This window comes from Drosophila kikkawai, chromosome X (assembly GCF_030179895.1).
Source record: "Drosophila kikkawai strain 14028-0561.14 chromosome X, DkikHiC1v2, whole genome shotgun sequence".
NCBI classification, from domain to species: Eukaryota; Metazoa; Arthropoda; class Insecta; order Diptera; family Drosophilidae; genus Drosophila; species Drosophila kikkawai.
The window spans coordinates 13,895,993-13,918,982 of NC_091733.1; the positions used below are offsets into that span (position 1 = coordinate 13,895,993).

Here is a 22,990-nt window from a genome sequence, read left to right on the forward strand (position 1 = left end):
TTTCATAATTGAAACCAAGAGGCGACTTGACCGGCTCCTCTTTTGGACTCCTCCCCTTCTGACTCCTCTCCTACAGAGTCCTCTTTTCCTCTCCTGGTTGCAAAGCCTGCTGAGCCTGAGCCTGTTTTCCATTGAATACAGATTCTGGTAAAACCTATGTATCATCAGGCCAAGTTGGCATTACAGAACTTCTGGGGAATTTCAAATCACTTAAAATACGGCCTTAAAGTGTACATTTTTTATACCTACTTAAAAAGAAATTAAATGGAAATATAGTATTTATATTATATATAATTTATTTATTTAGGTAAATTATGTTTTTTTATAATTTTCCTGTGATTCAAATACTAAAGATTAAAGATTTTTAACTTCGTATCCCCATTCAAGGATTCCGGCCAAGAACTTTGACTTTCATTTCGGGCCAAGACTGTACTCAATTTCGCTGATTATGTTGAGGAAGAAGCTCAGCGAAATTCCTTTCCCGGCAACTTTGTTTGTTAATTGCCTTAAACGCAAATAAATTCCGGCAAAAAGAGAAAAGAAAAATGCAAAACAAAAGCATTTTATTCTCTTTAACCTGGCCATGCATGGCTCAGCTGCTGGCTTCCATATCCTGGGGCTTGCCCATCAATTGCTGTCTAAGCAGCTGCCGAAATCCAGGGCCAAAACGAGCGGAAAGATGAACTGGACAAGTGGGGTGTAGGGAGAACAGAAACAAAAACTTCATTAAGCAATGTTCAACAATAACATTCATTCTCGTTCTCACACGCAGGCACACGGGAGATTTATATACGTAAGCGCTTTACACCTGTGGCGCCTGGCTTGGCTTGGCTTTTCCTTTTTTTTTCTGTTTTAGGCCCAACCCTCCCCTGAGCATGCATCAAACGGTTGAATTGAAAATGCTGAGCTGGCACAGACTCCATTCTCCTCTCAAGTGTGTGTGTGTGTGTGTGTGTGCGTGCAAACAAGCTGAAAATTCATTAAACTCGAGCAATAAATTCTTTTAATTGTTTTCCCAGCCAAAAGCAACCCCCGCCCCATTTCATTATTATATTTGTGCTTTTTATACCCTTGCAGGTTATTATAATTTCAGTCAGAAGTTTGCAACGCAGTGAAGGAGACGTTTCCGACCCTATAAAGTATATATATTCTTGATCAGCATCAACAGCCGAGTCGATCTAGCCATGTCCGTCTGTCCGTCTGTCCGTCTGTCCGTCTGTCCGTCTGTCCGTCTGTCCACCTGTCCGTTTCTACGCAAACTAGTCCCTCAGTTTAAAAGCCATCTGAATGAAACTTTGCATATAGTCTTCTATATACTCTCACTGCTATATATGTCGGAACGGGCCGGATCGGACGACTATATCATATAGCTGCCATACAAATGTCCGATAAATTTTTAGAAAAAAAATTATAACTTTGCTGTTTTTCAATATTTTTGCACCATTTTTTAGATATGGCCATTTTATATTATTTCTAAATTTTGGTAAACATTTTATGAAAATCGGACGACTATATGATATAGCTGCCATAGGAACGATCGGGAAATTAATAGGAAAAAAATTATAGCTTCGTTGTTTTTCAACGTATTTGTATCTACTCTGAGATATAGGCTTTTTTTATTGTTCTAGAATTTTGGTATAAATTTCATAAAAATCGGACAACTATATCATATAGCTGCCATATAAACCGATCGGTAGATGTATACAAAATGTAAAGCTGGGAATGCAAAACTGTAACTGTCAAACTGTAAACATAATAAGTATAGGTAAAATGTAATGAAATAATATCTGCAAGGGTATACAAACTTCGGCGTGCCGAAGTTAGCTTCCTTTCTTGTTTTTTCTTATCTTTTGTTTAACAACAAACATTCACTGGAAGCTCTTTGGGTTTCCTTGCGTTATTTTAATGTTTTACGTGATATGTTTGGCATGTCTTTGACGCAACACCTCTCCCTTTCCACCTGGGACCGCGTCATTAATTCTTTTCAATTTAGACAGGATACCCAGGAGCTGCTGCTGCCTCATTAGCAGGTACAGTCCCGGGGCCGAAAACTTTGACAGTTGCATCATTAATACTCCTTGGGAAAGTTGGGAGAGAGAGTGTAATGAACCGACAGTCTTGTCAAGAGCTCAACTAATGGATTTCCCCTCCTCTGTCTTGCAGGTGTCTTCGGCATCGACTTGTTTCATGTTGTAATTCGAGGACTTTCGGTAAGTGTAAGCAACTCTTGAAAAAAAAAATAGAAAAAATAGAAAGATAAACAACCAACAGGACACAAAGTCCAGTATTGAAATTGGGGCTGAGGGGATTCCCCTCCATTTTGGATTGTTGCCTGGCACAAACTTTGAAACCGGAACGGAAGGATAATGCCGAGATTGTCCTGCAACTGCAACTGCAGGCCGGCAGCGCCAAGTTTCGATTTAGTTTCTTTTTTTGGGGTCAGCTAAGAAGAGAGAGGACGCACAGCACCGAAGGTTACAGTTCGAGTTGAGCCACACAAATCTCCATCCACTCCCAGCTGGAGGAGATTAGCGGACAATGTTTTGAGATAAAGCGAGCAAAGTTTGTGCAGCAGCAGCAGAAGCCTCCACTGAATGGGAATTAAACCTGGCACTCGAAAAGTCAGTCTCGCTGAAGGTGGGAATTCAAATGCAAAGGGGGAGGAGCAGAGAGAAGCAGGACTTTCGTACGAATAATGTTAGTCCTTGGATTGCGTTTCCATGTTCCTTTCAAACTGGCAAATAGTGGAACCTAACCGGCTTCAGCTTGAAACTTGCATACACTTTGAAAGTGTACATCCTGCTACATTTTGAGATATCCTTAAAGCAGCCAGGAAGTTTATATACTTCCAACACCTGCCACCAGAAGAAGGTGTTGTTTTCAGATCAAAAGCAATACCATTTTAATTAAGAGACCAGCTTCATTTAGACTCAAAACAAAACCGCAATATCATTAAGAAGGACACTTTCAAGGCGTGAATAATATCCCTTGTAAGTGAAAACACCTGCTATGTGTGTGTGTGTCCTTCTCGGAAGGCGCCACAGATTAAAGTGCTACTTGGGTGTCGGTGTCACAGCTGCAGGAGAATTAGCCAGGATGTCTTAATCAGTTGACAGTCATCCAGTGCAGCAGTCGCTCCTTGAGAATCCTGGATCCCGGACATATGCAGCAGCACCTGGCCCGGACTTAAGACCATGCCAATATATATTATACTGATTGTGGAATGGCACTTCGGCCCTCTCTTCGGATGACAAGGCCTTGGGCATTGCCCGTTGGCCATGCTGCACTTCCGGCTGTCGGTCGTCCTTGCGGCAACGTTTGACATTTTGCAGAGCCACAGAGTCCTGTCCTTGGTGTGGAGTCCCCACGCTTCCTCGCCCCAGTGGTTGCCTTCTGTGCCAGGCACATCCTCTCTCTCTCTCTCTCTCTCTCTCATGACCCTAGCTCGACTCCATCTCCGGCTTGGGCTCTCGGCTCCTTGTCGCTGTTCATTTCAGGAAATGCATTTCGTCAGCGTTGAATGAAAACGAAATTGCCAATTTCAATGGGGATAAGGAGGAGAGGGAAGCCAGGAGCTACAGCAGGCCAATCTGTAAGGTTCAGGCTCAATCAGTCAGTCACTGGTCTGTGATTTTTTCACCCCCTTTTTATATACATATGTATATATATTTTGCCAGGAATCGCGGCAGATAATGTGATTTGCACGGATGCGAAACCACACCGCTTTAAGGCGAAAAAAATGTGGAACCGTGAACGAGTGACCCATTTCCCAAAAGCCATACAAATCACGCCCAAGATTTATTTACTTCACTCTGAACTTTAGCTCTCATTCGAGTTCCATCTTGGCTGGGTATATATACAGCATTTACGGTCTAATCGGGGTAACTCGAAGCCGGGACCCCTTTAAAAAGCTCTCTCTCCCAGACCGCACAATCCAGAGCCCTCGACAGAAGTGAAATAATGCCCTCGCATCAGTCGAGCGCAATGAGATTCATTCAGCGAATTGCACAAATTTCCCGCACAACAGCTTCGATTGCCTAAGGATAACGAGGGGGGGAGGGGTGAGGGGGGTCTGGAAGTGGTCCTTCTGGCTGCTTCTGCTGCCTTCCCCTCTTTGGAGAGCCATTCCGATTCCTAATAGCAGTTGCAGTTATGAGAGCAACTGCGTAAATCAACTGCGAGCTCAAGCGAATGAAAGTCAAACAAAGAAAGGGAGGCTTTTGGCTTTACTCAGCTGAAGGGGAGGTTACCTCCATTCCTCCATGGCCTCCATATCCTAACCCGGCCAGTCCTCCTTGCTATTGGCAATCCAAACAAAAGCCTGGCAGAATTATGTCAATGGCATCGTTGTCATGGTCGCACCAGATTCTTTCCCTGTAGAATTTCCGCTATCCAGGTGCTTCGCCTGCAAGATGCTCTCCAGCTTCTCCTCCTGCACCTCCTGCTTCTATTGATGCCATTAACGCCACGCTTCTGCTCCTCCAGAGCATGCCCCGCGAGATGCGTTCCTATCAAAACCAAAATTGAATACAAAAATCTCATCAAAAATCGATTAGAGCTGGAAGTGATGGCAGGTATACGCCTTGCCTTGCCTTGCCTTCCCGGGGAATCGTGTTAATAATCGAGCTACGAGGCACCTGCTACTACTACTTGCTGCTTGTTCTCCTCTGAGCTAGGCTAGTGGATTGAATAAATAACATTGGCAAATGCAATTTGCGAAATTAAAACCGAAAGTAGTGAAAACTTTTCAGCTTTCAGCTAACCGAAACTCCCTTTGGACTATTGTCAGGCGTCTTATCAGTGACAGCAATCATTTCTGCGGCTTGGAAAACTTTCTCCTAACGACGCCAAACGATGAAAATGATGATGATGATGATGGGGATGATGGGGATGATGGGGAGGGAAATGGCCAAGGGGGTTGAAAGAGAGAGTCTGGTTCTGTTTCTGTGCGAGATGATTGCTGGCTCTCGAACCACATCGAATTGGAAAGCAAAGTGTTCATTTGTAAAATTAATAAAAATAGTTTTCCTTATTCCTTTTGGGCGGGGTGGGACTTAATGAATATGGATGAAAGTGCCGCCAAGTTCCGGCGGCCGCATTAAGTGACACGAGGATGGCCACCATCGATCGAGTTAGCTTCTTCTTCTCCTCCTCCAAGTTTTCTCAAGTTTCCACAAGTTTACCCCGAGTTTACCTCAACTTTTACCTTCCACCCTTTACTTTTTGTTTAATTTTGCGGTTGTGTGGAATTAATATCAGAATAAAGCCCACAAAGGGGTGGTTCGATGTTATTTATTTAAAGGCCTGAATAACTATAGTTGTTTGTGATTAGATATGTGGTATATGTAGGTGTATTGTAACTAAGTAGGAATATGTTTTATATAAAAGGCAGAAACAGATATCTAATAGTATAAAAAGTAGCATTTTTATAGGAACTGTGAGAAAAACCCAAAGAAAACCCCTGTAATTCAACTTTTATTATATATAATATATCTAAACTAAGGTGATAAATATTGAAATTATAAGAAAAAAAGCAGCTTGGTTTCTGATTTCGATGTGCTTTCCAGTGCTGGGTATCCCTCAGTCGATCACCAGACTTTCCTTTTCGTTTCCCCCCTCCCACGCTTAGTTCCGCAAATCCCATAAGAAATCGATTTCAGATATAGAAACCCATTAGTAACACTGAAAGCGAGTGAAAAAAGCGCTTCGGAAAAGTATATGGAAAGCATTAATTTGTTACCTTTTGATTTACCGGATTAAAAGCAATTTCATTTGCTTACTTTGCTGGCATAAATTCCGTAGAACATGAGAGCATACATATACGTTATACGTTATAGATTTTTTACGTGTTGCTAAAGCAGCAAATAAAGAGGAGACTCCTCGAAAGATGATGATCCCCCTGGAGCAGCGCCTGGAATGTCGTCTTGAGATTAGAGATGTCATCTAGGCCATGTCCAGTCGCTGGAGCAAGGGGCTGTCTGGCGGACCTATACCCGAGTCATGTCCCTACATTCAGCATTTAGCATTGTGCACAGACAAAGGACGAAGGACGAGAGGGCGAAATGTGTTTTGTCAGTGACATGGAAATCAAGTGAAGCGATGTCATGAGAGCGCGAGGACATTTCGCTTCGCAGTGGGGCCTGGATTTGGAGTGGCCGAGTGGCTGTCCCGATAAACTGTTTGCCACACACACACACACACAGACTCCTAGGGGGGCACGTGTGCGTCCTCGCCCACTTCCGCCCTCCGAAAGCGGAGGGAAACGGCAACTGAAACAGGAAGAAAAAGAAATGAAATGGACCGAGGAGGCGGCGAACGGGAGGGAGGCAGGGTACAACTCAATTAAGCATGCACAATGCACACGAATTTAAGCCCCCGCCTCAGAGGACCCCCCTGGGAAATGCTTTCGCTGCTGCTGCTGGTGGCTGCTGCATTCGAAATAAACGTACAAAAATTGTGGAAAATATCGCAATGTATGGCCAAGCGAACGGGCTTTGGAAAATAAAAATTGTTTTATATTTGAGTCACATAAATTTCCATTGATTTTCCCCATCGCTTGGCCCCCCACTTGGCCGCAGTTTGTACGTGTCTTTGGGCGATTCTTTAAATCCTGAACCCTGAATCCTCGAACAACAAAAAAAGAGAAGAGAAAGCCCAGGGAAACCACAGGAGAGAGCAGCAGGAGTAACAGGAGCAACTTCTTCTAGAAAATTCTCTATAGTTGATTCTATTCCCAGCGAGTGGCAGTTTAACTCTGAATTCTAGCGAGAAATATAAAGAAATGGAATGGGAATCGTGGTGAAAGGTCACTAATGGAAAATCAAAACAAATAAATATCAGGAAAATTTATGAAATATTTTAAAAGAATATGAACAAGACTATTTTCTTTATAGAAAATCTTTAAACATCTATTCTAACAATTTCAATTGAACCCGTGCATTCTGAACTTGTATCTATTTACTCTTTTTCCTCCAAATTTCCACCCCATCCTGGAGCCTGGGTTCGGGGAAAACATTTCTCCAAACAAATGACACAGCGACAGAGGCAAAGGCAGTGTGGAATTGGAAATAAATAAAGGGCCCGACCTATGACGCCTGTCCATCCACCCACTCGCTTCCAATCGCTTCCTGGACGACCTTCTGCCCCCCGCCACCACCCCCTTTACGGGCGTCTGCCCCTTGTTTGTTTGCTTAATAAATGAATGTGGAAAGTGCTCTGAATATTTGTACAATGTTTTCCTTTCGCCTTTCGACAACTGCCTTCCCGCTTTTCCATCTTCCCTCGCCTTAGTCTTGGTCTTTTTCCCCATTTTCATTCTTGTATCTTCTGTGTATATCTTTTATCACAACGCGTGGCATTTTGTTTGTCATTTTGTTTTCAATATTGATTTATCGGTCCCTGCGCCTTGTGCAGGGAGTTAACCACAGTATTTGACCTTATCCTGGGCTCTCACTCCTCGCCATCCTCTATTTATCTCGAAGAGAGAAATAAGAATTGTACGCTATGTATAAAAGAACATTTGCACCTGTTACACTGTTAAAAATTCGAGTACTAAAGGTTGGAAAAGGAAAACCCACACACACACACACACACACTGATTTCTTGCCGTGTGGAGTTTTCGTTTGTCGCCCGACGCCGCCTTGGTGGCTTTATCAATCAATGGAAATCGATTTGTGTAGCTCAATCAACGCAGGGGCGGAACACCCAGGCACCCCTCAGGAAAATGAGAAAATGGAAAAGCGGCAGAGAGAGAGAGAGAGAGTGGGTGGGTGAGAGAGACAGCCCAACCCTCTTAACACTTAAGTAGGCAGCCATCTCCTCGTTGTCGTGTCATTGAACTCGTCCCCAGTCCTCAGCACCTCGGGGGGTGTCTTTGTCAGATAATTTTTGGGGTGGCCGTGTCCCTGTTTTCCAGAAAACCGAAAGGGAAATCGGAAAAAGGTAATTCGTGATGGGTATGTCGGGGGTGGTAGCTTCAAAAAATACAACTTTTGCCCTTTTCCCAGAGCTTAGAGTGAAACTAATTTGCCAAAAGGCCGAAGCTGAAGCTAAAACTAAAACTAAACCCAAAAACTCCGAAATGAACCTTTCACCCCACAAACTGTGACTCATCGACGGCTACCCCCACTTGACTCTGTAAAAAAAAAAATAAACATAATTGAGCCCAGACCCGCCGCCGGCTTAGCGCTAAATGTTTTGTGTTTCCCGAATACTCCGAAAAAGCGCACCAACTGTTGCTACTGGCCATATGTGAGGGTGCCAGCACCACCACTACCACCTTAATGACCCTAATCCCCAGCTCATAAAGTATGCAATGGCTGCAGGGACACAAACACCAACCCGAACCCGGAGAGGGACTTAAGTTATTAAGCGCATTTAGTGGTAAATTGGAAAATGCTTGATCAGATTGGAGTTGACTTGGCGTCCTCTTGCCAAGTCAAACTCGGTTTCATCTGAAGTGATGCCATAACCCAACATCGACGCCTTTAGCTGCATTAATCTTCAAAACAGACCAGGTCCTGGCAACCCTTCAATCAGGAGAGTGAAGACAAGAGTAATTAATTCCTTGAATCTCAAGACTTATTTGTAGTTTCTGTGTAACTTTTTCTTATTATTTTTCCCTAGATTATCCATGATTTTGGTTTTATAAACCCTCTAAATCACGCCACAAAATCCGCTAAGCCAATCCCATCGAAAGAGAGATTGTTGCAACTATACATATTTCGGCTGCTGGCTCATGCAATGCTCATATATCTTGCCGTCAACGTCTTCATTCCGGCTGTAATATAAAAATGCGTGTCCCGGGACTATATAGCATAGCTCGCAGACTTGGTGGAAGCCAACATTGTTGTGCATACACAATGTGCTCTGGTTCTGGCTCTAGCTCCGGCTCCGTTTTGGCCCACTTCCTTTAACTCCAACTTCAAGTCGGAGTTGGAGTCCTCCTCCATTTCCCACCATGGATGTGGTGGCGGTGACGTTGACATTTTGAGTGTCATTTTGTTGCTGCCACAGCCACTTCCCACAGCCAGCAGAGCCACAGTCACAGCCAACTTGCCCCCAAACGTCGTCTTGGCCAGCTGCCTCTTCCTTTCTTTTACCCAGGATACACTGGCTACAGGGTATATTCGAGGCTATTTCGTTTTCCACAGAAGTTACTAGAAACTATAAAATATTTAGTTATTTATTTTTATTTACAAATATTATTTCAATTTTATTTAAACCCAACTCCTAAGTAAGGCAAAGTCGGTTCTATGAGCTTCCGTTTTCGGTGGCCTTCTCAGTTTTCAAGGGCTCTGGTTAGGGTTTGGGATAGGGAATGGTATAGGGCTAGGACTAGGGACAAGGACTGTGTGCCTTGGCACGCACTCCAGGCCTGCCGCCTACGTCGTCGCTTGTTGCCAGAGAGAGCTTGCGGCAAGCGGAAGCACATTACATACTCGGCAGCTTGACAAGAACAACAGAGGCAAAAGGGCTGGCGGTGGAAGGATTGGGTACTGGGAAGGCAGGCCTGGCGACAACAGCCGGAAACGGAAATAGAATAAAGTGGCTTTCTGGCTGATGTGTCGCTCATGCCACATGCCATAACTCGCTACCCGCTGCCGGCGGCGGCCACGGCCACTCGGGCGGAGCCGCAATTTATACCAATTGTCGTCATTGTCCTCGTCGGCATTGCCAGAGCATTTCATTAACTCGGCCGCCGACTCGGACTTGGACACTTACTTTCTTCGAGTTAATTGCCCTGACAGCGCTCTCCATCCATCATTGGGAAGCTGCTAATGAAGAAGTGCTTTCCGTGGCTAATGGGCAGCTGACTGATCGGGCTTAGGACCAACTCAAAAAAAAAATCATAGTACGCATTTGTTAAAGAAAAATATATTAATAATACTATAACCAGGACAAGCCACATGGAAAATTTTAGGTTATTCTATAATGTTTAATCTTTATGTAGCAAACACAGTTTTTTCTTCAAGAAAATTACAAAGTAGGAATAAAAAATATATGAATTATCTTAAGAAGGCTTAGTTTTAAGAACGTAAAATCTAAAAATAGAAAGCAGTGTTACCTACCTTATTCTATATTTGTCTCAAGTACAGAGCCACTTCTTTATTATATTTTTCATGTCTTTCAATCCACAAATATTGATCAAGAGCTTAGGTGTGATTTTCCATTGATATATAAGTTAGACTTTACAAAAATAGAGTCAAGGATTGTCGCCCAAATGGTTAGCAAAAATCATAATAATACCTAACATTATAAGGGTTATTCCAAGCATCTCCCTTATGATTCCTTCTGGGTGATATTTGCGAATATTTTCTTTCCTAACCCAATCCCATTGGAACGAATCGCTTGAAGCGTCATTGGAATTCCCCGGCAGGACTCGGCCTTTAATAAAGTTTATCCGGCAGAGGCCAGCGAAGCATCCTCAAGGCTCCCATTAAGCGACCCGCCCCCGCCCGCTTCCCCTTTGTGCCCCAAATTGTCTGGCAACAAATGTTAATTCGAAACGTTTTATTGCCTCCGAAAAACAAGCGAAACTGTTGTGCAAACTGCCATTGAAACTGGGAACTGGAACTGGGACTCACCACAAATTGCAATGGGGGGAGAGGGGGGAGGAAAGCGGAAAAAGGGGTGTGTTTTGTGGAGGCGTGTGACTGTTGTAAATTTCCGCCAGCTATTTTTGGTACTTTTGTTTTATATTTGGCATGGGCTTTGGCCCAAACGCAGAAAAAACAAAAACAAAAAATCGTTAAAGAAGTTATAGTGAGAACGGGGCCATATAGAGCAATATATATATATACGTATATATATATATATATTTATAGCAACAATCTGAGTGCTGGAGGGGGGAGGGCAGGCACGAGCGCTGGAACGTGACTCGAATAGCATTCCAATAATTGAAGGCAGCGACGACAGCCGAAGACGGCGAATTAAAGCCCGACTTGAAGTATGGCGGCCATATCCTTCTCCTTCCCCTACCCACACACACACTCACACCCATTCGCTTATGTGTGTCAGCGGGGGCCGGCGCTGACGGGCGCCTTCAAAACACATTAGTCCGTCCGAGTCGGCCCCGACTTCTCGAGAAGTTTATGGCTGGTGCATGGTGTTCCTGCTCCTGAAGCTGCTGCAGCTGCAGCTCCACTGATAATGGACTACCTAAGGAAGCCCCGCCCCCTAAAGCCCCTCCCATTCCAACAGCGAGAAAAAATTACATATGCATTTATGTTCATCAAGTGAAAGTTTGATACAATGTATATTTATTAATATTCGGAGATTTTAAATCTCTTAAAAATTAAGACTTAAATTATTGAATTTTACTTAAACAAAAGGTGTTAAAAGTGATTTAAAATGGCAAAAAATATAATGACAGAGTTCGATTTTTCTCCCAGTGCAACTCCAAGCTCGCACGTTGTGCTAAAACTTTCATCGCTATCAGTTTAAATGCTGCAAGCTCAAAGAGGCATTATGCCGCTTGGCCTCGGGTATGGGTGAGGAAATTCCAACATTTTCCGGAATATTTCGGGAGGGACTGCTGGGGACTGGGGACTGACTGACTGGCCGGATGATGCCAGGTTGCCGACGAATGTATCCAATTTTAAATATGCATTAAGCCAATGAAAACTTGTGGCATAAAACCCGCTCAGCACGCACCGAGGAGATGTGTCAGAGAGCCGGACCGGAATTGGCGGCATACAACCTACGCAGGAGGAGTCCGGAAAAAGTGTGTGCGAGTGTGTGCGAGTGTGTGCTGGTGTGTGCAGTTCAGGTGATAGCCAAAACACTTTATCGTCAGTCAAACAGAAGGCACACACGAAACAGTGCGCTGCCAAATAATATTAGCATCAAGTTGGGAGAAAGCTAAATTTTACGATCCATTTAAGGGCATGGTAAATGGTAAATGGGAAACCAGGTGAGCATCCAGGTAAGCCGCTTAAAGCTGTTTGCATTGTCGCCATGCCGGGCTGCATGAAATATTTACTTCACTTTTCAATCGATCTGGGTCTGGGGACACCGCTGTCAGCTGTAATTTATGCTGAACTGATTGTATTAATGGATCCTTAGGCCCGAAAGCAGCACACACATTTGCCACCGGCGACAATGACACCCATTCAACATTGCTCCCCCCATAGTACACGTGCACGTGGGCATGAGTCAGTCAGTCAGTTAGTCGCAGGCATTTCAGCCAGTCACTCAACCCTCGAGTGTGTTTGGGCCACACAACAAATTTGATTTGTGTGTGTGTGGGTGTTTGTTGTGCGGTGGTTGGTTTCAACAGTTCCAGCTGGATACCTAGCTGAGATGATTGTCATAACTGGCTCTGATCTTTGGCCAAGGGTTTTCTAGCTTAGAATTCTGGGCTATAGTGGTCTTTCTGCCATAGGAACTATCACAAAATGTATAGAAAAATCGTAAAAACTTGAAACATATTTTACTATATAAAATATATTACCTTTTCTTGTTTTTCATTAATTATCTCTTTACGTGGGCCCAATTTTGGTGGCCACCTCCTGTTAAAGTCAAAAGGCGTTTTTCTGTTTGTTGCTGCTGTCTGTCGTTCGTTATGTTTGTTTTAGCCTCATTCGCCATTTTCGTCATCGTCCTGCCCTCTTGTTCTATATTTTAGGCCTCCTTCCTCGCTCTTTCTATCTCTCTTCTTCGCTCTGACTCTCATTCTACCTTTCCCTCTCTCTGACTCTCTCTCCTTCTCCGACTCTCTGTTGCTGAGTCGCCATTTTGCGTGCTGCCATTTTCATTTGGCAAACGTTACAATTCTACCGTTATTGCTGCTGTCGCTGGTTTTCTTTTTCTCGTTGTTTTTGTCCACATTACTAGTCGCCCACGTCATCAGCACAAGAGCAACAACAACAAAGACAGTTAGGAAAAACATCTTAGTCACTTTCACTTTTCATTACACTCGGCTTTCCTTTCGCTTTCGCTTCACCATCCGCCGCTTTTCCGTCTCCCCTCACCCCCCAGCTTGCTTTTATCACCGTGTGCTTTTGTCATGCGGCGTTTTACATGACGTCCTGGTTTCCCGTCTCCCTTCCGCGTTCCCTCTGTTGCCTTTCCGGCTGTTGTCATTGCTGGTTTTTCTTAGCCAAAATGGTTTTTAACCCAAATTGCAGCAATTTTCACGCGCTGCACTCAAATCCGCTTAGCGACAATTTTCCCACACGAATGCTTAACGAGCGAATGGCTCTCTCTCTCTCACACACACACACACACACAAATTCCCCCTCACTTATCTGCTATCTCTCTCCATAATTGAATTAATCCTTGAGCAGCGCGCACTGTGAAAGCCAAAAGCTGTCCTGGGTTTAATTGCAGATCCAGGCGAAAATCTGGAAAATATTAACTAAGGCTTCGTGAGGTGGGATTGAGTGTAGCCCCGACTATTGCTTACTCTTCACTTGATTTGCTTCAAGAAAGCATTGCATACTTTTTGGGGCAGCCGAGAACTTGCTTTAAAAACATTGCCCATTTATTAGGGCATCTGAGTACGGAGGCAGAAGAGTAATATTTATCGTGCCAAGTGAATTCTTATGCGATATTTATGTATTTATAAATTTTAATAAATATCCCAATGAAGACTTAGTGATAAATTAAGTCTAAACCTTGACATGTGGCAGGTTATATGGAGATATTACCAAGGATTTTATTCTCTTAGTATTTGCTATTTTATACTTTTTCTTTGTAATTGCTACATTACACAAAGTATAAATGTTTATTACATAATTTTTTATAAATTTTACTGCCATATAAAAGGAGGTTTAACCCCTTGTAAGACATGTGTTTTCTTCCCCTTGACCCCACTCTTCAGTTATTACTTGCTAGGAACCCCTATATCTCTGTCTGGATACAGAAACAAAAGCTTCTGCATGAAGGATTCGTGAGCATTCAATCGGCAGACAAAGCAGTACTTATCGCCCCGCTGGCTGCCAGCCCCCGAGGATGGAAAGTAATTGCATAACGGACACAAAAACAGTCAGCGATTTGGGTTAAAATAAATTGCATGTTTCATTTACGGCACTGCTGGCGGCGTCGACGACGGTGGCGACGGCGGCATGCAATCGCCAGGAAGTCGAGGAAAGTCGTCCTCCCACACACATACACAAATACACACACACAAACACATACACGATAAGTTTCTGGACTTGGTGGGGCTTGCGTGCCCTAGGGCCACTGGCACACGCCCGTCTGCCTCCGTTTGTGCCAGGTCCTGGACCCACCTCCCGCAGCGTTAGTTGTTTTGCATAATTAATGCCATCATAGGCAGAGGTAATTGCATCTAACCCATTACCCACGTCGTTGTCGGTGTCCTGCCGCAATGTGGCTGTAATGACGGTATCAGCCCCAGGACCGCATTAAGGCCAGGACCCACGTGCTCTGTGCTCCGTGCTATTGCACCCGTACCCCCAGCACATCAGGTGCAAACTGTGGGCACTGCTGGCAATTGATTTTGATTTTGATTCATTGGACGAGTGGACGAAGGAAGCGGGAGAGCAGGGGAAAGTGGCACAGGATGGAATTAATTTTAAATATTTAAAGAGCGGCAAGCGACGCATCGTTTAAGCAGACATTAAGTTAATAAAACTCCAAGGACGCGCAGCATCGGTCCTCCTCTGGCTGGTAACTTAATTATGCAGCTGCCAGGTCTAGGACAAGGATGCCGCTGAAGCTGGTCCGGGATGTGGATGTGGCTGTGACTGTGTGCATGTGTGCTCCGGGCTCCTGGTGAATTTATGAAATTTTTATGGCTCGCACTTGACATCACTTAAAGGCAAAAGGCGAGAGGACTCACACAGAGAGAAACGGGAGGGTAATTGGATCAAACAAGGACTTTCTCGAAAGGATTAAGCCTTTGGGGTATTGATTGCAGAACAGAATTTTTCAAATCAAAGTTTTCCAAATCGAAATTTTCCCCAAAATTGCGTTGGCATTACTTTTTTGTTTTCCGTGTCAAACGGTTAAAAGGCTTGCTGAAAATCGGTGAAAATGGGCTGAGTGTCGGCGCGTTGCCCAGTAAATCAAAGGAATGGCAATCGCAATCCTTTCACAGGCTGTCAGAGTCTGCTTAAGCATCAAATTTCAGGACTTGGCACCGAAAAATACCAAACATAACATCGGAACAAGGACCGGGAGGAGGGTAGAATTCCAGTTCGAGTTTGAGTTGGTGGGGAAAATGGGGCTAAAGACCCGGGGCCAGCCATCGGTGGAGAGAGAGATGGATTCGAAGGGAGCTCTCTTTCGTTGCTGTGTGGAGCAACAGCAAACGGATTTGAGGCGACAGATTGATGTTGATGCGAAGAGCTACAAAGATGGATGAAGTGGCAGATAGATGGCTTTGGCCAGCACTTTCCACACTCCCCATAAATGTCGGGGGCAATGAAAATGTTTGCCCAGCTATAGCCGTGCTCGTGTCGTGTGAAGCCGTAAAGAAAATGTTGCCCTGGCCATGGCCATGATTCCGACTCCGACTCCGATTCCATCCTCCTGTTATACCTTGTTAGCTGTTGTGTAGATTTCGGTTATGGAAAGACCAACCCGGCCGTTGTCCTTTGTCCATCCGGCAGTTCTCGTCTTAATGCCAAGCGAAGCGTGCGGTGCACATGAGTCCTAGTGCTCCTCCTGCTTTTTCCCCTGCTTCAGCTACTGCTCCTCCTCCTCCTGCTCCTCCTCCTGGTCCTCCTCCTGCTCCTTCTCCTGTTCCTCCCCCTCCTCCTCCTCCTGCTCTTTCCCAGTTCAGTTGTGTGGCATTCCAGAATACGAAAACATATTTTCCATGCGAGTGCACAAAGCGATGCGAGACGCACAGCAACAGCAACAACAATGGCCCACATATCTCGACGTTCGCTCGGCTTATCCCCACTGTACTAACCAGTGCCAGTTTTAGATATATGTATGTATATGTATATGTAACCATACATACATATGTATGGATGAGCGGTGCCCTGTGGGTATTTTCTACGCTTTTCTGCCTTTTGCCTGCTGCTGCTCCTGTTGTTGTTAATCCTTTTCGAAATTTTTAGTTTGATTGTTGGGAAAATATTTTAAGCCCCCAAGCACAAGTACACACAAGCACACACCATGACACACACACACACACATACACTCCAAACGCATTAGCATAACGTGTGGATATGGATGCTTTTAGGTGGCAGGGATGCTTTTGTGGAATGGAATTCTGGGATGTGGTTAAGTTTAAAGCGGTTAAGGGGAGTCCTTAATAGTATGAGGCGGAGAAAGCAAATTATTTAACACAATATCCATATGAAGTTCACGAATATTTCACTTATATGTGGAATGGCTTAATTTTCATGATTTTTGATTAATTATTTTCATTTCAATTTAATTACATTCCACATGGAATCTACCTATGTCATATGGCTTATTATGGTAAAAATCCTTAGAGAGCACCCACATATTATAATGATTTCCATTTGGGTTTTTTTTGATGTTCACTACAATTTATATTTTTAAAGCCGTAGATCGAAACTGACATTAAATATGATATCAAGTTGGCTTCCACTTTATAGCTAACTCCCTCATGGATTCCACAAACAACGATTTACACAAGTTATACCAACGAGTTCCACATGGAATCCACACTTCAAAAAGCCCCGAATTTTCGCTTATTTACATATCAACCCTACCGGCCGTTATTTGCATATTACACGATTCTGGTTCCAAGTTCCACACGCCATCCACAGTCACAAAAAACAAAAAGAAAACAAACAAAAGAAAACACCATTGTGGCTCATTTGCATGGCAGATGACAAAAAGCTCGTAGCGAATGCAAATTGAATCCAATTTAAACGCACGGCCATCGCAGGCGACGTTTAAAATTCAGCAAACCGACGGCAATCGCTCAATGACATTGATTGGCTGCTGCACGAGTGTTTCGCATTTCGCCCTTCGTATTTCTCCAATTTCCCTCTTTTCTGGAGGGGACGGACAATTAAATATTTGCCTGTCTTATGGCCGCCATTTGTTTTCCCCCGTGAAACGTGACCCAGACGGGCAGCAACTGTGACTGTGACTGTGACTGCGATAGCGGCAGCGGCAGAGGCAGAACTCGTTACTGTCACGCCCCGTTGCCGCTCGGACATGACAAAGGTTGACATTGCGCCTGCATTTATTAAAACAACTGCCAGCAGGACGTGAAGCGTGTAGGCAAAAAGAGAGCTCAGGCCCAGTGGCAGGATGAGGACGGTGGAAGGCTGGGGGGGGGGTTATTAAACGATGTGCGAAATGTTTAAGCCGCAGCAATTGTCGTCTGTCGCCTGTCTGGGGGATCTGAACTTAAGCGGTGATCAGAATGGTTGTCTCTTTTAAACACTCTTTAGTGGGATTAATCTTGTTCTCTCTTAAACTGGATGACCGTGCTCAGAGAGCATGGAGACCACCTTAAGTAGTTTCACCATGAGTCCCGAAAGCGAGCTTAACAGAGTATGTTAGCTCAACAGCTTAAGCTTATCCAAAAAATTCTCCTACAAATAGATATCATTTTGCTTAAATCTTTGATTAACCTTAAATACCTCTTATCTTTCATTGAAATTTAATTCAATGTCCTTCCTGTGTCCTTGCAGTTTATTGGCAACAATAATGGTCAGCACAACATTGACGACACTGGCTGCTGGACAAACAACTAGTAGCAGTAATCATCATCACCACCACCATCACCACCAGCCGCAGCAGCAGCAGCATCAGCCGCCGCAGCAGCACCAACAGTCGCAGCAGCAGCAGTTGCAATACCAGCGACTGCAGACCCACGCAGCAGCAGCAGCCACTGCGAGCCAGCAACGCAGCAGCTTCTACGCGCTGAACGGCAGCCTTGATCACGACTGCGACGGCAGCAACTCAAACTACCAGCAGCAGCAGCAACAGCCGCAACCGCAGCTGAACCTGTCGCAGGCGCTGCTGTCACCATCGCCGCCACTCAACGATCAGATCAGCCTGCTCTTCCCCAAGTGCCGACCCAAGCAACAGCAGCAGCAGCAGCAGCAGCACGCAACCCAGCAGCAGCAACAGCAGCAGCGACATGAGCTCCTGGCAGACGTGATTCTCAACAACAGCAGCAGCAGCAACCGGAGCAACAGTCCCATTTCGGCGGCCATTCCTACGGAGGAGAAGCCGCTGGCCAGTCCGCCGCCCCTAGTTACGCCCCTGATCACTCCTGCGAGCAACAACACGCCGCCCAGCTACTACAAGAGCGTCAATATCATTACACAGTCACCGCCACCGCACTCGGCCTCGTCGCACTCATCGGAATCGCTGTCCTCGGTCACGCCGCGCATCTCCACGAATCCCTTCCTGTGCGCCCCACTGACGCCGCCCACGCCGCCGGACGACGAGGAGCCGGAGCTGGATAACGCCGGCGGAGAATCCGCCGTAGAGCTCAGCAACAGGAGCCGGAGCAGGAGCGGAGCGGCAGCCCCCAGCGAGGAGCCCGATTATCCTTCATCCTTCTACTACCACCACACCGTCGTGGGGGATAGCCGGCGTGGCACCGGCGGCTACGCGGAGATGCCGCGCAAAAGGAGCGCCAACCTGGCCGCCACCAGCAGGCAGCAGCAGTTGAATAATGGGAACGGAGCAGGCAGTGGCAGCCAGAATCCTTTTATCAAGGAGAACTATTGGGAGGCGCCACCCACCAGAGCTAGCTCCCTACTCCACTCGCCCACGGAGTATGCCGAGGAGCAGCAGCAGCAGCAGCAGCAACAGCATCAGCAGCAGCAACAGCATCAGCAGCAACAGCATCAGCAGCAGCAACAGCATCAGCAGCAGCATCATCAGCAACAACAGCAGGCTCAGCATCTTCATGCCTCTGCCAGACGAGCTTACCACCAGCAGCGGGAACAGGCTTATGGATTGGGCCAGAGAACGCAGCAACAGCAGCCGCAGGCTCAATTGCGGGTGGGCAGGAGTCCGGTGAATCGCAACAGCTTCCCGCAGCAGCAACAGGTGGCCAACGCATCCGCCAACACTAATCCCTGCGCCGATGGACTGACTCCGCTGGCCAGTCATTATCTATATGGCAGCAAGTCATCGCTGGATCAACATGCCGGCGACTGGGAGCCCCGGGAGCAGCGCAAGCTTAGGCTGCGCGAGGAGCGAGAGCGGGAAAGAGAAAGGGACAGGGAGCGGGAGAGGGACCGCGAACGGGAGCATCTTATTTTGGAGCAGCAGCAGCAGATGCAGATGCAGGAAGTGCATGCGGCGAGGGAGAACCACCTTAGCCATCTGGCAGGTCAGCAGCAAAGGAAGCGACATGGACATGGCGAGGAGCGGGAAAGAGAGCGAGAGCGAGAGCGGGAACGAGATCATCGTCTGGTCAATGGCAATGCGGATCCCAACGAGAGCTGGCAGCGTGAGTAAAATATAAAATATTGTCTATTTTTTGTTTTGGAGATCAACGAACCACAATTTTTTATATCGATAATAAATAACAAAAATAAATAGTTAGTATTGTCGATAGGAAAACTTAGGAGCTCTATCTAATTTGCACAAAAAGCTATTAAAAACAAGGACTTTTCGAAGTTTTCTTAATAAAAGTATATAATTTAAATCCATTTTATTTATGTTACATTTTAATTATTCATCCTTTAATATTGCTTTTATGCATCCTTGTTTCAATAAATGGTTCCTAAAACATTAATCAAAATAGAAATTGATATTTTGATTCCTTCGAACTGCAACTCCTCACACTCTCTTACCCAAAACGTACTATATTCAAAACCTAATTGAAGTTCCCATAAAATCCAGTCTTAAATTCATTAAAAAAATGTTGCGTTATAATTTCACAAAGAAATTATGCATAATAATATTCCTGATGCACAGCATATCCTTTAAGAGTATGCACATACGAGTGGGAGTGGCAGAATCCTTAGGTGGAGCAGATTTATAGTGGCGCACAGGCATTCTCCGGGGCGAATCTCAGTCCGAGCGGCTACCTCTGTGGTTGCACGTGCCTGCAGAAATTTGTGGCTTGAAGGACTCTCCACCAGCCAAGGAGGTGGAGAGGGAGAAGGAGGAGCAGTTCCTGGGCGAAACCAATTTCCGACTGGCTGAATAGCGGACAGATAGACAGATGGACATGGGGGCCGGGTAATTGAATTGCAAATCATGCGTAATGAAGTGTACTGCAAATATGTATGAAGCGGAGAGAGCACAACACAGCCAATGCCCAGTCCGATTCCAAGTCCTCGCCGTCGTCCGAATCCCATTCAGGGAAGGAGATGCCGCCGCGAACAAAGCGTAGTAGGAAGCGCTCCAAAGTGGAATTTAATTGATTGCAATTAATTGGCATCCCAAGCCGTCCCAATGGATGGTATCGCCTGTGACCCTTGTCAATGGCACAGCCCTGATTTCATCATCCCAATCCTCCCCTCTCATCACTCATCCACAGATCTGCGTGTGACGACGGAGAACCAGGCGGCGGAGGAGAACAGCAAGCCCAGCAAGCTGACCTCGGACAAGTCCCAGCTTCAGATGCTCAACCAGGCCAGCCAGAGTCACAACCAGATCCAGATCCAGAGCCCGGAGGCCAGCAATGTCTACAGGGAGCACAAGCTGGATGCCTGGCAGCTGGAGCGCAACTTCACGCTGACCGTGGAGTCGCGCCATGGCATCATAGGTAACCTTTGCGTTTTCTTTGTAAAAAAAATTGAAGATAATCCTTAAAACCTTAACCTTAACCTTAACTTTAACCTTAACCCTTAAACCTTAATCTTCCCCAGAATACGAAGGCTCACCGCGGCGCATTGGAGTGACCACTAACAACTTGGTTGCTGCAGCAGCAGCAGCGGCGGCGGCTCAAGCAGCAGCGGACGAAAGCGAACCACCAGCCACGGGAACGGCAACGGAACCAGGATCAGGATCAGGAGCAGCAGCAGGAGCAGGAGCACAGCAGCTACCCATGGCGGCAGTACCGCCGTTGAGTGCCACAGCCACCTCGCTACAAAAGACAGCGGCCCGAGCAGCACTTGCGGCCCTGGCCCAGACCCAGCCCCATGCCCAACACCCCCTAAGTGCCCTCAGCGCCCTTAATGCCCACAATGCCCACATGCCCCTAAATCCCAACCAGATAAACCAGCAGCAGCAGCCGCTGCAGGCCTATCCCGTGCGTCCCGGGTTTCCACAGGTGAGTTCTCTCACTCTCTCTCTTGCCTTAATCTTCTCTCCAAACCCAACAAATCTTCTCCAGCGCATCATCTCGCCGCCGCATCGCGAGCCTCGCAGCAGCTCTCCCACCCTGCAGCCGCTGCACATGCAACAGCAGCAGCAACAAACGCAACAACATTTCGCCAGCCTGATGAGCAACCATAGCAACAACAATACCAACAACACCAACAACAAGCTGCCGCTGAGCAGCGACAACAATGCGGAGGACACCAGCAACGATGTGTCCGAGATAGGCACCATTTCCGACCTAACCACACCGGAGGTGGCGATGCCGGGAGCTGGAATCGGAGCCGGAGGAGACCTAGCCGGCCGGGCGATGACACCACCGACAGTTAGTAATGGAACGGGAATGGGAACGGGAATGGGATCAGGAGCCGGAAACGGAAACGGAAACGGTACAGCAACGTTAGTTGGAAACGGAACCGGTCCTGGTTTGGGTCCTCTGAGCCTCCACACCAAATCCTCGACCTTTGACTATCTGTACGAGTTCTCGGAGACGCGCAAGGTGCTGGAGGAGTTCTTCAAGTGTCCCTCCACCGACGAGCAACCCATCATGGAGAACGGCAGCGATGTGGACAGCATTGTGAGTGGTGTCATACTCCCTCGTAGCCCTACAAAACCTATATAGTATAATGTTTTCTTCCGCAGGATATACAATACGAGTTTCACAGCAACTTTGAACGCGACGAGGAGGATCTGGCCGAAGAGGAAGAGGTCGAGGACGATGACGAGGGCGATGATGACCTGGCCGACGAGGAGAACGACGAGGCCGAGGACGAGGACGATGGCGTTTTGGACCAGGATCATGAGCTGAACTACCGCCAGCAGCAGCAGCAGGAGCAGCTGCAGGCTCCTCCCACCGAGCGCCATGTCTACGGCGGCTATGGCCAACAGGCGCCACAACAGCAGCAGCAGCAGCTTCCCGTCATTGGCATGGGCATGACCCGGCGGCACTACAGTGGCAGTCCTTTGATGCGGGACTTTGACTTCTTCCTGGACTCTGCCAGTCGGAGCAGCGGCGAGCGGGACGGCGATCAGGACGGACTCAATCACAACCAGTTGCTAAGCGCCGGCAGCAATGGCCAGGTTGGCGTCGGCGTCGGCGTGGGCGTGGGTCCGGGCGGAGGACACAACTATCGCTACTCGCCGGAGACCACCGACTACGACTCCAACTGCGGCGATCTGGACAGTGAGTTTCAGGATCAGGATCAAATCTAATAGCTTACTAATGTCTCCCCTGCAGGTCTTTCCGGCGAGATGAATGGAGGGGTGTCCACCTCTTGCTCCAACTACGCCAAGTACTATGCCTCGGCCATGCCAGTGCTGGAGGATGGCCTCTCCTCCGGTCACACCAGCGACACCGAGAACAACAACAACAAGAACCTGCAGCAGGCGCTGGCCAATCAGGAACGGGATAGAATTGGGGGGGGACAGGGTGCCGCCCAGTGCCCGCCCACCAGCCTCAGCGCCAGCACCAGCATTGGCGGCAGTGGTGGGATTTCCATGCTGATGGACATGAAGCGCATCTCCACGAACAACAGCCTGAACAGCATGCATAACCTGACAACCACCACGGCTTCCACCACGGACAGCAATGGCATCGGAGGAGTGGGTCCCAGTCCCCCCAGCAACGGACTGGTCAAGCCGCAATCACAGTCGCAGCCTCCGCTCCTGGGCCAGAGTCCCAGCAACCACAGCAAAGTGTTCAAGAACATCGATCCGGAGCTGGATTCGCTCTACTCGATCAGTGAGTCAAAAGGTTCCTAGCGCACAAGCTCCGTCTCTAATCGCGGCTTTCAAA

The 22,990-nt window shown here is 46.8% G+C and overlaps 1 protein-coding gene across 1 annotated transcript in view; it reads left to right on the top strand.

Moving 5' to 3' along the window:
• Positions 1-22,990, top strand: part of X11Lbeta — a 78,620-nt gene that overhangs the window by 49,205 nt on the left and 6,425 nt on the right. Inside the window, exons 2-8 of the mRNA XM_041774709.2 lie at positions 2,164-2,210; positions 17,595-19,375; positions 20,414-20,641; positions 20,745-21,148; positions 21,212-21,772; positions 21,838-22,378; positions 22,433-22,936. Coding sequence (XP_041630643.1) covers positions 17,611-19,375; positions 20,414-20,641; positions 20,745-21,148; positions 21,212-21,772; positions 21,838-22,378; positions 22,433-22,936 — 4,003 coding nt within the window. The 5' untranslated portion in view covers positions 2,164-2,210; positions 17,595-17,610. The remainder of the gene's footprint in view (positions 1-2,163; positions 2,211-17,594; positions 19,376-20,413; positions 20,642-20,744; positions 21,149-21,211; positions 21,773-21,837; positions 22,379-22,432; positions 22,937-22,990) is intronic.